At 38.1% G+C, this 14,127-nt stretch overlaps 1 protein-coding gene across 1 annotated transcript; it reads left to right on the forward strand.

Moving 5' to 3' along the window:
- The first annotated feature begins 7,170 nt into the window (after nt 1-7,170).
- Nucleotides 7,171-9,750, forward strand: sp5a (Sp5 transcription factor a). The gene is made up of 2 exons (XM_044215563.1): nt 7,171-7,811; nt 8,208-9,750. Exons 1-2 carry the CDS (start codon nt 7,761-7,763, stop codon nt 9,282-9,284), a joined length of 1,128 nt encoding a protein of 375 aa, XP_044071498.1. The 5' UTR covers nt 7,171-7,760; the 3' UTR covers nt 9,285-9,750.
- The last annotated feature ends 4,377 nt before the right edge of the window (nt 9,751-14,127 follow it).

Here is a 14,127-nt window from a genome sequence, read left to right on the forward strand (position 1 = left end):
GAGGGACGCTGAGGGACAGGCGCAGTGTTCGAGGCCTGACACCTGTGTTTTCTTTAATACGTCTTCGTAAATCCGGCTCCCTCTTGTTTTTCCTCATTAAATCTGACAACATCTGGTGCGTGAGAGAGGACTCCTTTAATGTGGCTAACGTTACTGCTGGTGTTATTCTTGCCATTTTAGCTATTTGCTTCATGCGCAGCACTTTCATTAAAGCTCCATCCAAGGCAGCCCCCAAACACTGTTATCCAAAGTTTTAAACCACCTTCATGAAAATCGCTCGAGCTGCAGCCTTAACAAATGATGAAAAGCTTTTATTTTCTAAAGAAGCATACTTACCTTTTCACCTAATAGTGATGTTTCACTTCAAAGAGAGAACACGATTAGGCCAACATTGTCCTGTTTCTATCCTTTGAGTTCAAAGTGAGAGTTTGAATACTAGTATTTCATGTGCAGTCTTTTCAAATACTATTTTAATGCAGTATACATGCTTTTGGTATCCAGATGTGTGTTTTCCACCACAGTAGAATATATCCCACTATATTATGATTGCATACCACAGTATAAGTAAAGAATTAATGCTAGGTCTTGTTCCCACCAACTTCATGAACAGGGGGACAAACAGACACCTAGAATAGCTACAAACTCCGCATTGTGAGGCTAATGATTGGTGCCAAAGAAAGCGACATACATACATACAGCGTCAACCAGATGTCAGGTGTGTGTTGAGGGCTCTGAGCAAAAGAACATTCCCCAAAGACGGCATTAATAAAGAAACTGGTTGAGCCGGTAGAGACAGAGAGAGAGTAAGAGGCATAGAGGAAGAAGGAGATAAAAGAGTCTGTTGAGTACATACATCAAAGGTCTCTTAATGACAAGGGATGCCATTAGGGTTACAGTGGCTTTTGTTTCAGCTTCCTCACACCTGCAGTTTGTTGAGGGTGCTCTATGCACTGTTTTGTTGTTAACATTTGCATGAATATAAAATGCATGCATGAGGAGATAAGAGTTTGTTCCTGGCTGCTAATCTTGGTGGTGACCAAATGTTTTGGTCAAAATTACAGCTTCCTATTCATTTGCAAAAAAAAAGAGAGATATAACCATTTAGTTGCTTCCCCCGTGTAAAGAGGGATAAAGCTAGAAAAGGCTTACATAGAACAATAGAAACAGTATGCTGTTATCCTGTACGGCATGAAATTTATTGACTTAAAAGTTTTCTTGCTGCCTCCGGTGCTGGAATGGGATTTGACAAATCAGAGCGTGAAATTGTGATTAGCCTCTCAGTTTGTCTACGGAGTGGGGCACTAGCAGACTTGGCATGGCCAAAGGTGTAACCTGTTTTGTTTTGCCCCGGTGCTGCTTTCCCAGATGGTGGGACCAGCTGCCATTGAATAAACGCTGGACGGGTAACAGTGTGAGAATTACCACGGCCTTGTTTCAGTTTGGGATACAGAAAGCTTGTCTTTTTGCCACTGCCAGAAGGAGCAGAGACGTATCACCTGGTGTTCAACCAAACGCCCTTTTGATTGAGGTCAGAATAAAGTAGTGTCCGGTATAACTGTTTTAAAATCTGTCCAACAGCTCCTAGATTTCTCTTATTTATGTGGTTGTCCATGGAAACCCCTCACTGTCATATTTCAGAGTGCAATTGCAGTATTTTTTTTTTTTTTTACATGTCCCTTAAGATCACCTGCTTTATTTTTATTTTTATTTTTAAGCTAAATGAGTGGGTTGACACGGGCAAAACAATACTTGTACAGGAACAGGGTCTTTCATTGACAAATGTAATGGGGTACATCTTATAGGCACATATATATTTTTTTCTGTGTTTTACATATTGTGTCATAGTGTTAAGATCAAGGTAAATTCCTCCATACAGTTTATGTCACTCACTTACGTTTTAATTGCTTCTCTAAAAGTAACTTTCCCCTTCTGAACATTTTTATTTAAATATTTACTAAAATTAACACATTTATATAGACTATTTAGCCAAGTACAACATGGAATCTTGTTGTAATGTTTAAAGAAAGTTAGAAACCTGAATAAGTATTTGCAGTCCTGCTTGTTTGGGGGTTATTTCCTCCTGTTTTCATGTTTTGAAGGAGCTAACTGCCAAGAACTTGTTGTGTACGGTTGAAGCGTTCGTAGATGACAATGTTTCCCATAATTACATCATTGCATACCAACAGTTGCAAGAAGCATGTCGCGGCTCTTAGTGCCTTGCTCAAGTGCTCTGGAGGAGTAACACCTGGAAAATAGTCACGAAAGTGAGCGAATATTTAGAAATTTAAGTATGATTAAAAACCTAAACCACCTGTTCTTAAAAGCTGACAACATCTGAATATCTGAGGATCGTTTTGTTCATGGCATCACAGTATATATGATGACTGGAAAAGAGATCTTTTTATTGTAATATTTCCTGGGAGAGCACTGCAGGCTGTAACCTTGTACATCATCATAGAAGGGGGAGAGTTTCCCTCTTTAGGGCTAGATTAACGCATCCAGGGTGGGCTGAGAGAAGGTAAAATTACCTGTCCCACCTTACGTGACCTAGGGCCAACCCTGCACATTGCCAAGGCTTTGCTCTTTGCTCTTGAATATGCAGAGATCCCCAGCTTCATAGGCTCAGAAGAGAGAGAGAGAAAAAAAAGAGTTGTATTGCATTGCAGGGAAAATTAGTGAGACCAAAGTTGGAGTTTCTGTGTGTTGGGGGCTGCGAACAATGGCAGCTTTCTGTCAGACAGCAACTTCAAAGGTCTTGTGAGTGACTGCTCTGAGTTATACTTTGTTGTAGATCACTGAGGAAATTCACAGATGTTTTCTCATACGAGACACCATTATAGCGGCTCAAGTACCCAGTAGCCTCGAGCGTCCCGTCCTCCAACCCCCCCCCCGCTCTCTTTCTCCCACACACTCAATCTCACTCTCACACATGCACCCTCCCCACCCCAACCCACCCTCACCCCACCCTTATGCCCAAGTCTCTGATATCTCTCGTATGAGACAGATGTGGAACCTGTTTTCTCTCCAACTGTCCAGAGAATATGGCAAGTTAAAAAGGGTTCATGTTGTGGCATTGCCCCCTGACTCTGTCAATTCCACAGTCCTCACTGTCAGTTATCTTGAAATGCTCAAGATCACATGCAGCTCCTCCTTCTCATATCCATTTGGGATCAACACAAGTAGTAAATTATTCAAATAAAATTATGTGAATTGAAAACTGAACAACGATAGTGAAAAGTACTTTGAGTGTGCTGCATGTTGGGGATTGTCAATGCAGTTTTTCTCTCTCTTCTGCAGATTGCCTTCTTCAACTTTGAACTGGACCTGAACCAAAATAAACTCAGCAACACACTTGATATCTATTTTAAATTTTTATTTATTTCTAGTAAACTGCCATTTTATGAGTCAAATAAATGTGTTTAAACTATTGACTGTTGGTGTATTTCTTCTTGTGTTCACTGGTAATTGATGGTTCTTTTCACATCTTATGCAAAACTACCATAATAAATTATGGTAAATAAAAAAATATAATTTACTCACCACAATGACATTATGGTGTTATGGCATTATTGTCATGGGCTCAATACATTATTTCTGTTTAATTTTGCATAATGTCTGTTGATCTAAACAACACTTTCAAAAAATGTGCCTTTTTGGAACAATGGACAGTAGGGTTATAACACAAAAATCCTTAATTATCTCAAATCTGCCATCATTTTCACGTTATAAGTTAAAAGGTAATGCCAATATGTAATTAATGAGCCTGTTAATGAGGCCGTTTTGCCTCTGGTAACCATTACAGGTATGACACTCACCTGTTGCATTGTTAGAAAATGTTTCATTTTGTTTTAAACTCAGGAAATTCAGATTTCGGATCAAAATGGGAGTATAAGCCAAAAATCCAGAACACCAGAAACTGACTTATGGTTTTCTCTAACTTTTATATATGTAGAAAAATACCTGCTTCAGTTTCCTGCCTTTTAGATGCAACAACTGAGTTTTGTTTCCTGTAACTGCAAGACTGTATATTCTTTTTAGATATTTTGCTAATGCCTGAATGCAGCTTCACACACGTCTCCACCTCTTAACAATATTTCTGCCGATCGACTCTGCTTTATCCTTGAAAGTACTGTATGAAATACACGAATGGTGCAGACTGATTCCATGTTCAAACCTTTGAGTATACAGGCAGAAAACTATTGCAGTGGGGGTTCCTCCAAGTTAATTTTCCCATCAAATGCCGCAGGAAAAATTTCTTTTAGTCAAACCACTGCTGAGGTGACCCTGTAAAACTTGAGGCATGGCCATAAGACGGTAAAGGTTTGGAGCAAGTAAATTACCTCAGGGACTGGACATTGTGTCAAGCACACAGTCATGAATTTCTTACAAACTGTATCAAAGTCCTGCTCAGCCAAATCAGTCCCTCAGCTGGAGTCCCATTGAGATGCATAAAAATGTAAGAACTCGCATTTAGGGCTGAACCGAGTATCTCAAAGGAAGATATCAATAATTTGGTAATGCTGATGGTTCACAAAATTCATGCAGTTGTGACATATGGCTGAAATTTGCCTTTGCGTAGCATGACAGCTCACATGTAAAACTGATTTATGTGAAAATCCACCATAAATCAAAATTAGTATCTGCTATTTTAATGTCCACAAAATCATTGCTGCTGTTCAGGATCATAGAAAAATGTTAATTCAGTTTTAGGGTGGATTCTCCCTTTACTTTAACAGTTGTCTGGTTTGACATAACAGAGCAGATTACAACATTTGACATTTATCTGACATTTAAACCTGGAAGCAAACACTAACTGACAGCACTTTTCTACACAAATACGAATTTTCAGAGTAGACTGTAAAAATGTTTACTGCTGTGATGTCTGAGCTGGTCAGTCATTTAGCTGGTAACAGCTGGTTTACTGAGTTTACAGCATTCGGCCATTTTGTAATTCTTTTTTCACCCGGTTTGAGTCCCGTTGTGTCAAAATCCATTATTTCAAAATGCATGAAGTGAATACATGTACACTAGTAAAGTAAAAACCTGGGTCAAATATTTTGGTACCACTTTATAATAAGGCATCCTTTATGAATTGTTTATAAGTAGTAACTAACAACTTTATAAATGGTTAATAAATAATTTACTAGTGCTTTATAAAACAGTTATAAGCCATCAATAAGAACAACTTTGGGGTTGCCATGTTGTTGCTGCTGTTTGTCCTCTTTCAGCATGACACTTTGTCCTTTTAATTCATCAGTAAGAGGGATTTGTGTAAAAACCCTTTATTAATGACTTATTAACATACTGCAGACTTGAATGCTTAGTGGAAAGTGGGAAACCCGGGAGTATTTATTAATATTTTACCCACATTTATGACTAAATAATTACTCAAATAGAAAGTCAAAGGAATTTTTCACAACCTGGCAACCCAAAACTTGTTCTTACTAATCTATAAACCATTCGGCCATTTTATAATTCTCTTTTCACCTGTTTTGTGTCAAAATCCTTTAATACCAAAATGCACAAAGTGAATACATGTACACTAATGAAATAATTCACAAGTAGTAACTAATGGCTTTATAAATGATTCCCTTAACAGCAAGTTTTGGGTTGCCAGGTTGTGAAAAACTCCCTTTGGCTGATGTTTAGCCTTTCTGTTTGGTAATAATTTAGTTATAAATGTTGGTATAACATTAATAAATACTCATGGGCTTCTCACTTTCTAATGAACCATCAAGTCTGCAGTATGTCAGTAAATCATCATAAAGTGTTTTTTTTTTAAATAAAAAATCCATTTTACTGATGAATGAAAAACATAAAAAGACAATGCAAGTTGTCTTGTTATCCTGGAGGAGAATAAACATCAGCAAAGGGGATTTCTCACAACTTGGCAACCTGAAAGTTGTTCTTCTTAGTTGCTTATAACTGATTTATTAACCATTAGTAAAATAATTAGTTATAACTTATAAACAGTTTCTAAAGGGTGCCTTATTAAAAAGTGGTACAAATATTTCTTGATCATGAAAAAACTTCCATTTATAATGTGACTTCTGTAAGATGATTTCCAACAGGTGTAACTTATTAAAGAGCTACTACAAACGTACACACATACGCTCCTGTGGAAACAACAGATTTAATACAATGTTGCTCAGGATGCAAAGCAATGACCTTCCTGTTTTCTGCATATTTTTTATAAACTCTATACAATAAACTTTGTCACTCGCTGCTGCCATAACTTGATGTAAACGAGGTTAATCTCCACTATTTTTTTTCAGTCAACAGTGTGACTACACCACTCCTGTAGCCAGTTTTGTAGTTTAACATGGCTCCAGTGCAGCCCAGCAGGACTCCCCCTTTCCCTCATGACTGTGTGTAAAGCCGTGGGAGAGGACTGGGAACATTAATCCCTTCAAAGGAACAGATCTAATTCAAAATCTGCCGCTCCAAACTAGTTGAGAGGACAGTGATTGTTTCTGCAGGGAAGCCAGATAAAGATCAGAGAGTTGATATAGAAAACTACAACTTTCATTTCGACTGCTCTGCCACTAAAGTTTGGATATTATCTTGTGGAAACTGCATATTTTTGCCTTCATTAAATGTTCTGAAACAAAAAAGGACAAAATATGATGCCAGTTTATCCTTTGTGTTAAAGTTCCCTTATGTTTAAAATACCTCTGTTTCATTTGGATAATGAAGTGCATGAGATCTTTTTCTGAATGTGAACTTCCTCCCCACACATATTGACATGACAAATTTACAAGGAAACATAATTGAGACGTCATCATTTCGAGTGCTGCTTTTGTCACCTGATTTAAAACAGAGGTTTCCCTTTTGTGTCATGTTAAGTAACATGTTATAATTTGAATTAGCTGCTGGGAATTTACCCTAAGGCTCCAGAAGCTTACATTTTTGATGCTCAACAAAGAGGTGGGGGGGATCTAAATCAGGAATAAGGTTCTGATAAAACAAATGATTGAAATGAGCGAAAGAGAAAGAAGTATTTAAATAATTCAGAGAGGGCATAATTAAGTGTTTAATGCCCGTGTTGTAGTTCAAAGGAACAACAAAGAAAACGTAATTCAAATTAAAAATGTAAAAGAGATGCAGATTCTTCAGAGATGAGAACTTTGTGTTGAGTCACTTGATTTGGTCTCTTTCCTCCATCAAACAGGCAAGGCAACGCTCTTGGAGATCTCCAGAGATAACAATGTCACATTGTCACATAGGGTTCTGCTACAAATCCTTAATTACAAAAAGAGGATCAGATGACTACAGCATCCAATACCGGGGTCTCCAGGCGGCATGGGGGTCTTTGATCAAGAAAATCCAATTATTTGTGTATATACATTTCCCACATAGTGATTACTTCATTAATTGTCCCGCCTTTATCTCCTCCCTTCCCATCCCCCCTAATAATCAGCTCCTTTATCCAGACCAACAAACACACCATAGGAGCTTTGTGGATTCAAAGGATTTGCTTTCCCCTCTCAAAGAGCCGCTATTCTTTGATGATTGGGCAGCGGCAAACTTCAAAGTAATAAATCTTATTTCTGACTGGCTGGCGGCCCACCAAAGTCCTTATCAAATTCTAAGAAGTGATCCCTCACTCTTCAGATAGACCGAGGATATCTCGGAGAGAGGAAGCACTGGAGAGTGAAGACCTGCTCGACACGATATTTTACTGCGAAAGCACATATTTGGTCTAAATTAGTGCTGTTATTTTTTATTTGTTTTCATCGAGAGGGAGGAGGACGTTTACCATGGCAGCAGTGGCTGTACTGCGGAATGAAACACTCCAGGCTTTTCTTCAGGTTTGTGCGCAAGTTTCTCTTTACTTTATACGACTTCAATAACTTGTAAACTTACCCATCCGAGTTGATTTACGTTCGGGTTACGAGTCTCTTATATATAGCCAAGTGAAGATAAAAGTGCTACTTTGATAGTCCAGTGTAATATAATTTAATTACTAACGCTAATTGTTTTACGTGTTAACGACTCCTGCTGCAACATAACGCCAACTTTTATGTCACATCACGATTCAGGCGACAGGATCGATTTAGAGCAGCATGAATGCAAACTATTTAGACGAGCCATTTCATATTTTGGTTGGCTATTAAAACGTAGCACATTTTTTTTAAATGTTTTTACCTCATAAAGTGTGTTAGATATTGCTTGTAATATAGAAAATGTGTGTCTCGGTTATCCAGGATCGCACTCCAAACTCTTCTCCAGAGAACTGTAAGCACTCTCCGCTGGCTCTCCTGGCTGCCACTTGTAACCGGATCGGGCATCATCACGGATCAAACCCCACAGATTTCCTCCAGGTCCCTTACGACCCAACTCTGGGCTCCCCTTCGCGTTTATTTCACCCGTGGACTAACGAGGGAACCCCCCAGAGCAGCCTGGCCAGCAACGCTACTTTCGGACTATCCTCCAAGCCCCAGCTGTCTGCGCACATCCAGAGCTCCTTCAGCTCGCACCACGAGCTGCCCCTCACCCCTCCGGCGGACCCCTCGTACCCCTATGACTTCTCCCCCGTGAAGATGTTACCTTGCTCCATGCAGTCTCTGCAGTCCACCTGCCCTCCCACCTACGTCCCCGCTGTTAGTTACGCAGCCCCAACTCCCATTCCGCCCGCAATGCCAAGTTTTGTCACGGGACCCTCCGGCCTTGTGCACCAGCAGCAGAGACAGTTGTCCCCAAACCCTGGAGAGGATATTCCGTGGTGGAGCCTCCAGCAGGGGAACCATGTCAGTCACACTTCCTCCCTTGGTCCCCATCGCTTCCAGCTGCAGAGGGGCTTGGTTCTGGGACATACGGACTTTGCGCAATATCAGACGCAAATCGCGGCTCTGCTGCACACAAAGTCCCCTCTCGCAACTGCGAGGCGGTGCAGGAGGTGCAGGTGTCCAAACTGCCAGTCCTCCACGTCCAGCGACGAGCCTGGGAAGAAGAAACAACACATTTGTCACATACCGGGTTGCGGGAAAGTTTATGGGAAAACTTCTCACCTAAAAGCGCACCTGAGGTGGCACTCTGGAGAGCGGCCGTTTGTGTGCAACTGGCTGTTCTGTGGGAAGAGTTTCACCAGGTCGGATGAGCTGCAGAGACACCTGAGGACTCACACGGGGGAGAAGCGCTTTGTTTGCCCGGACTGCTGCAAGAGGTTCATGAGGAGTGACCACTTGGCAAAACATGTCAAAACTCACCAGAACAAAAAAAGCAAGTGCCACGACAAGACACTTGACCATGTCAAAAGGGAGGACACGAGGAATATGTTGTAACACACCTAGTCATTTTAAACAGTAGAAGTCACTAGTGCAATACAGTCAGTCCTACATTAGTTGTACACAGTGAGCCGCATTTTTATAGGGTATTTTGTTTATTTTGGTGGTTGATTTCTTACATCCTGACAATAGTTTCTAACATTGCTGGTCTGTGTAGCACATTTTTGTGTATATATATACAGTTTCATAAGTTAATTTGGGACCATGGAGAAGTTATAGCTCATGAGTTTGAATTCACTGTCTATATCATATCAAGAAGACAAGTTTTCAACTTGTGTTTTGATCATTGTCTTCGGTGGAAGATTTCACTCCCCTGTAAATTATATTTAATAGCTTTTGTTGAATGAAAGTGTCCGTTTTTTGCTCCATATGGGGTGTTTTTAAGCATGCTCTTGAAAAGATCTGCTATTGTTGATATGACCCAAATACTGTGTGAGAATAAAGATTATAACATTTTCCTCAACTCAGAATAATTCATTTAATATCCCTCAGTCATATGGGTGATGATGTAGATTCACTATTACCTGGATTAGTGTGCCTTGTGAATTGTTTTCAGTTACTGTTGTCAGAGTTTATTTTTGGTTATTTCCAACTATTTTGTTTAGTAAAATCTAAAATTTAAGTGATGTGAGGACTTGCAGGAAAACGTGTGCTAATATTTAGCTTCCAGCTGTTGGTGATGGTTAAAAAGGAGTCATCACCCAAAACAGAACAGTGTTTAATATTGCTTTTGCTATACTGAAGCCCAAAAAGATGTCTGCATTTAAATCAAAAACTAAAAGCTACTCTACTGCTGTTGTTGTTTAACCTTTAACATAAGCAAAGCAATATTTAAGTAACAAGGAGGTGACAGAAGTTGAGTTGATCTGGACTGTATTTGCAAATCTTCAAAGAAATAATTGGACATGTACAATACAATGTTAAACAGTGAAGTAATAGCTGTGCGAGCTCTGACATCTGTCCGCCAACTGAGTGAAAACTGACATAAAGCATGTAAGAGATTCTTCTCCATCATACGTAGACCTGAGCGCTTACATACAGGTGCTAATATTCTGAAACATAATTTAATCAAACACCAAACTCTTAACTCAATACCTTTTCATTATGGAAGTATTAACTTTTCTTTTAACCAAAAATGTGCTCCTTTTCATAGATAAAAATTCAAACAACCCTCAAAATAATACAAAATTTTACATTAAGTTGTTTGGAGGATATCATATTAAGTTGTTTGGAGAATTTTCTTCCATTAGAATCAACTGTACGAATCCTCTAATTAGTTAATGCACTCTAACAGATGTAGTCTGTTTTTTTTTTTCGTGCCACACTTTTTGTGTTTTACATTTACCTCTGAGGACTTTGCAGTGACATCGTAGGCTGAGATGAGACCCATTAACAGAGAAACACTTTGCCTTTTAGCTGGAATACAACTGGATTCATGTTACACTCGGGATGTGCAGCAAGTTTAATGTCTTATCTGTCTGACTGAGTTACTGACCAAACTAATGGGCTAAAAACTCGTTTTTTGTCCAACATAGTGGGAAAATAACTGCAATTATAGGGCAGATTGCACAATTATGACATACCAACACATACATTAAGTGTCATGTAATATTGATCACTGCTCCACCACAGCAGTGCCTTACTCAAAGTGCAGTAAACTGATCAGTATTTAATGTTGACTTCCTCCACCCAGATTTTCCCATGGTGACTGGGGATTTAAAGTGACCTTGTGGGAAAAAATACCCTGATTTTCTAACCCTGAGGCAACTACTTCCATATAACTAATCAACACAGAGAAGTGATGAACTTTTCGGGATGTTAGAGAGCTGAACGATGATCCAATGATCCCAACATTCAATTCAGTAACTCAGTTATGCAGAGAGTAACATGCCAGCAGTGACACTGTTGTCCTGTCTGTCTTATGAGGGATCAATGAAAATGTCAGTATGAAGAGAACAACCGCTGCCATGCAGACACTTTTTGAACTGTCAGTTTTCTGCCTCAACAGCGCCCCCTTTTGTAAGTTGGCACAGTGGTCCATCAGAGTAGACAAATATTATTCTGACAAATGTAACTGATTACTGTAGAAATTGAAAGACAGTTACATTTGAAATCAGCGAAAGACGTTTTCATTTCATTCTTTTACATCTTACATGTTGTCGTATACTCTGTTGTGGAAGGTTCAACGTGTCTGAGTCCATTTGTATCACTCAATTTTATTATTGGTCTTATAAATCAACCTTTATCTAACAATAAATGCAATAGTGCAATAGGTTGTTTTAATTTCCTTGTTGTATTGTGGTAGGATTTGCCTCAATATCAGCCATAAAGTTTTGCCTATCTGAAATCCAGTTTAGTTCACTTGATTATCCTGATACAACTCATTTCATCTGGTGTCTTAAAGATGCAACCAAGAGACTTCAAGATGCAATTTATCATCCAACTGTAAACATAGGGGTTGCCTCCACACCAAAATTCAAAATACAGGTTTTGAACCTGCTCAATCGCAAACTGACTTCAACCTGAAATTAAAAGCCTAACCAAGGACGGGTGCTGCAAATTAGCCTCAGCTAGAAGCCCCATAATCCTTATATTTGTTGCACTACTTCTCCTTATAATATGTAACAATTTTGTCCCTGTTTAATAAATTAACATATAAATAATAAATAACACCAGACAACAATTCAATACAAGTTATTATGTTTGCTAGTGTTGTTAATGGTTTGTTTACATCAGTAATATTTGTAAATAGCAGCAAATCAGATCTATATTTTTTAATTTTTTAATCAGATGAAAAACAAACAAAATACAAAGTTTTCATCTATAAGTCAAATGCTTCAGTTACATGCAGTATACAATGTACCTGTAATTTATGTGGTCAAAAATTACTCATTGGCCCTTTAAAACAAACAAAGTGCTGCAGTTTTCTGTTATATTTATCAGCTGTAGTATTTGGACCAGATTTGCCGTATTATACTGCACTGTACTATACTAAATTGTATATACGGCCTTGTTGTGCACATGCTGCTATATGCACTTGGTAATGGATGTGCAAGTGAGACTGTGAGAGTTCCACGTTTACCAAATCCTAAGAATGAACAATCTGCATGAAATTTAACATACATTCATCACAAAAAGAGGAAGAAAAAAACTACAGTGGTATGATGAGATGTGACCATTTGAACTGTAAAGTCTTCATCCAAATTTTATGATCCTATTATAAAATGATGTTTATGGATGGATATGTTGAATGCACCCGACTGGCTCTGCACAAAGGCATTGTTCGGCTCTGATTTGGCTTCATTGTCAGAGTCACTGTTCTTTAAACCTGTAGGAGGCCATAATGCTTAATTGTTCATAGAAAGGAAATCATATGTTGTGGCTTAAGTTTATTTTCTAAAAATGAATGAAAGATTTAAGAACTTCAAATATTCATATTACAAATGCCCGCCCATGTAGGATTTAAAACGATTGAATGTCTACTGTCTGATAGAAAGAAACGCATCATTAATATTATTAGCATAAGCATTATTGCTGATTAAATGCTTATTCCTAATTATCTCATTCTGTAAGTCATTCCCTTCAGGGTTACACTTTTTTCAACCCCCCTTATATAGCATGTATAAGAAGTAAATAAACAGTTAATGAAATGGTTTAAAAAACACTACAGTGTAGTTGTAAGCAGATATACATTTTTAAGTGTTTATTAATGTTTAATAATGTTAACAACTATAACTCCAGTGAAGCATCTATATAACTGGTGTAGCCTATACACATTAAAAATCATTGGGTCAGTATAGCGCCAGTGTAATAATGGGTTAACTTGGGTAACTCAGTACTCATGGGTAGAAAACAATGGGCTGTTTTGACCCAGTATTTGTGTTATTTTTTATATTACTGTTTGGTTATTTACCCCAACTAAAATAATGGCACGGATGAGAACTGTTATGATCTACTCTAGCTCTTTTTAAACTTTAAATGTCTCTATTTGTGACTGATTGTTAATAATATGTGTATCCTTCACACTTTTGAATGTCATATGCACATTATTTTGTACAGCGATACATTTATGACCATTTCAGGGTAAAGCTTGAACTTGCTGTGTCAAAAATACACTTGGTCAAAAATAACCCATTCTGGGTACTGGGTAAAGTTAACCCAGCGATTTCTAGTGTGTATAATGAATGACTGACAATATAGTATACAACAATCATAATCATAGAAGATAGTATGTCTTCATATTTTAATTTTAAAATACTTTTTCTCTCTCTATGACAACTTCGCAAACACCTTCCACTGATGAAGACCACGGGATGCAGCTCAAAGCTCTGGAAGCAATCTAATAAGTAAGTAAACTACTATTTCCAAAGATAAGACTGAACTTTCAGGCTCAATATGTCCGCATGAGTTTTAAACACATTAAACAAACCTGTCTGGGAATGATTTTTACATGTGTCTGAACAGTTAACAAATGCTTTATAAAACAGTGAGATTTGTTTGTGTGTAATCATGTATCATTAAATATAATTGCAGCTTTTCTACTGTGTTATCAAGCATTCATTAACTTAGCTATGGATGGTTCATAGGAGAAGTTACAGTTGTTGACAAATACAGTAATAAACACTTTAAACATCCTTATATCTGCTTACGACTACATTATACTGTGTTATAAACAATTTATGAAGTTTTTATACACATGCTGTAAAGAAAAGAAATGAGTATTAAACTACAACATTAAAAGTGACAATGAGTGCTGAAAGTAGTGTTAAGAAGTTTATTACACTTCTGGTTTAGAAAAGAAATAATTATCAAACATTAACTACCATGTTTAGGAATCGTA

This window comes from Siniperca chuatsi, linkage group LG12 (assembly GCF_020085105.1).
Source record: "Siniperca chuatsi isolate FFG_IHB_CAS linkage group LG12, ASM2008510v1, whole genome shotgun sequence".
NCBI classification, from domain to species: Eukaryota; Metazoa; Chordata; class Actinopteri; order Centrarchiformes; family Sinipercidae; genus Siniperca; species Siniperca chuatsi.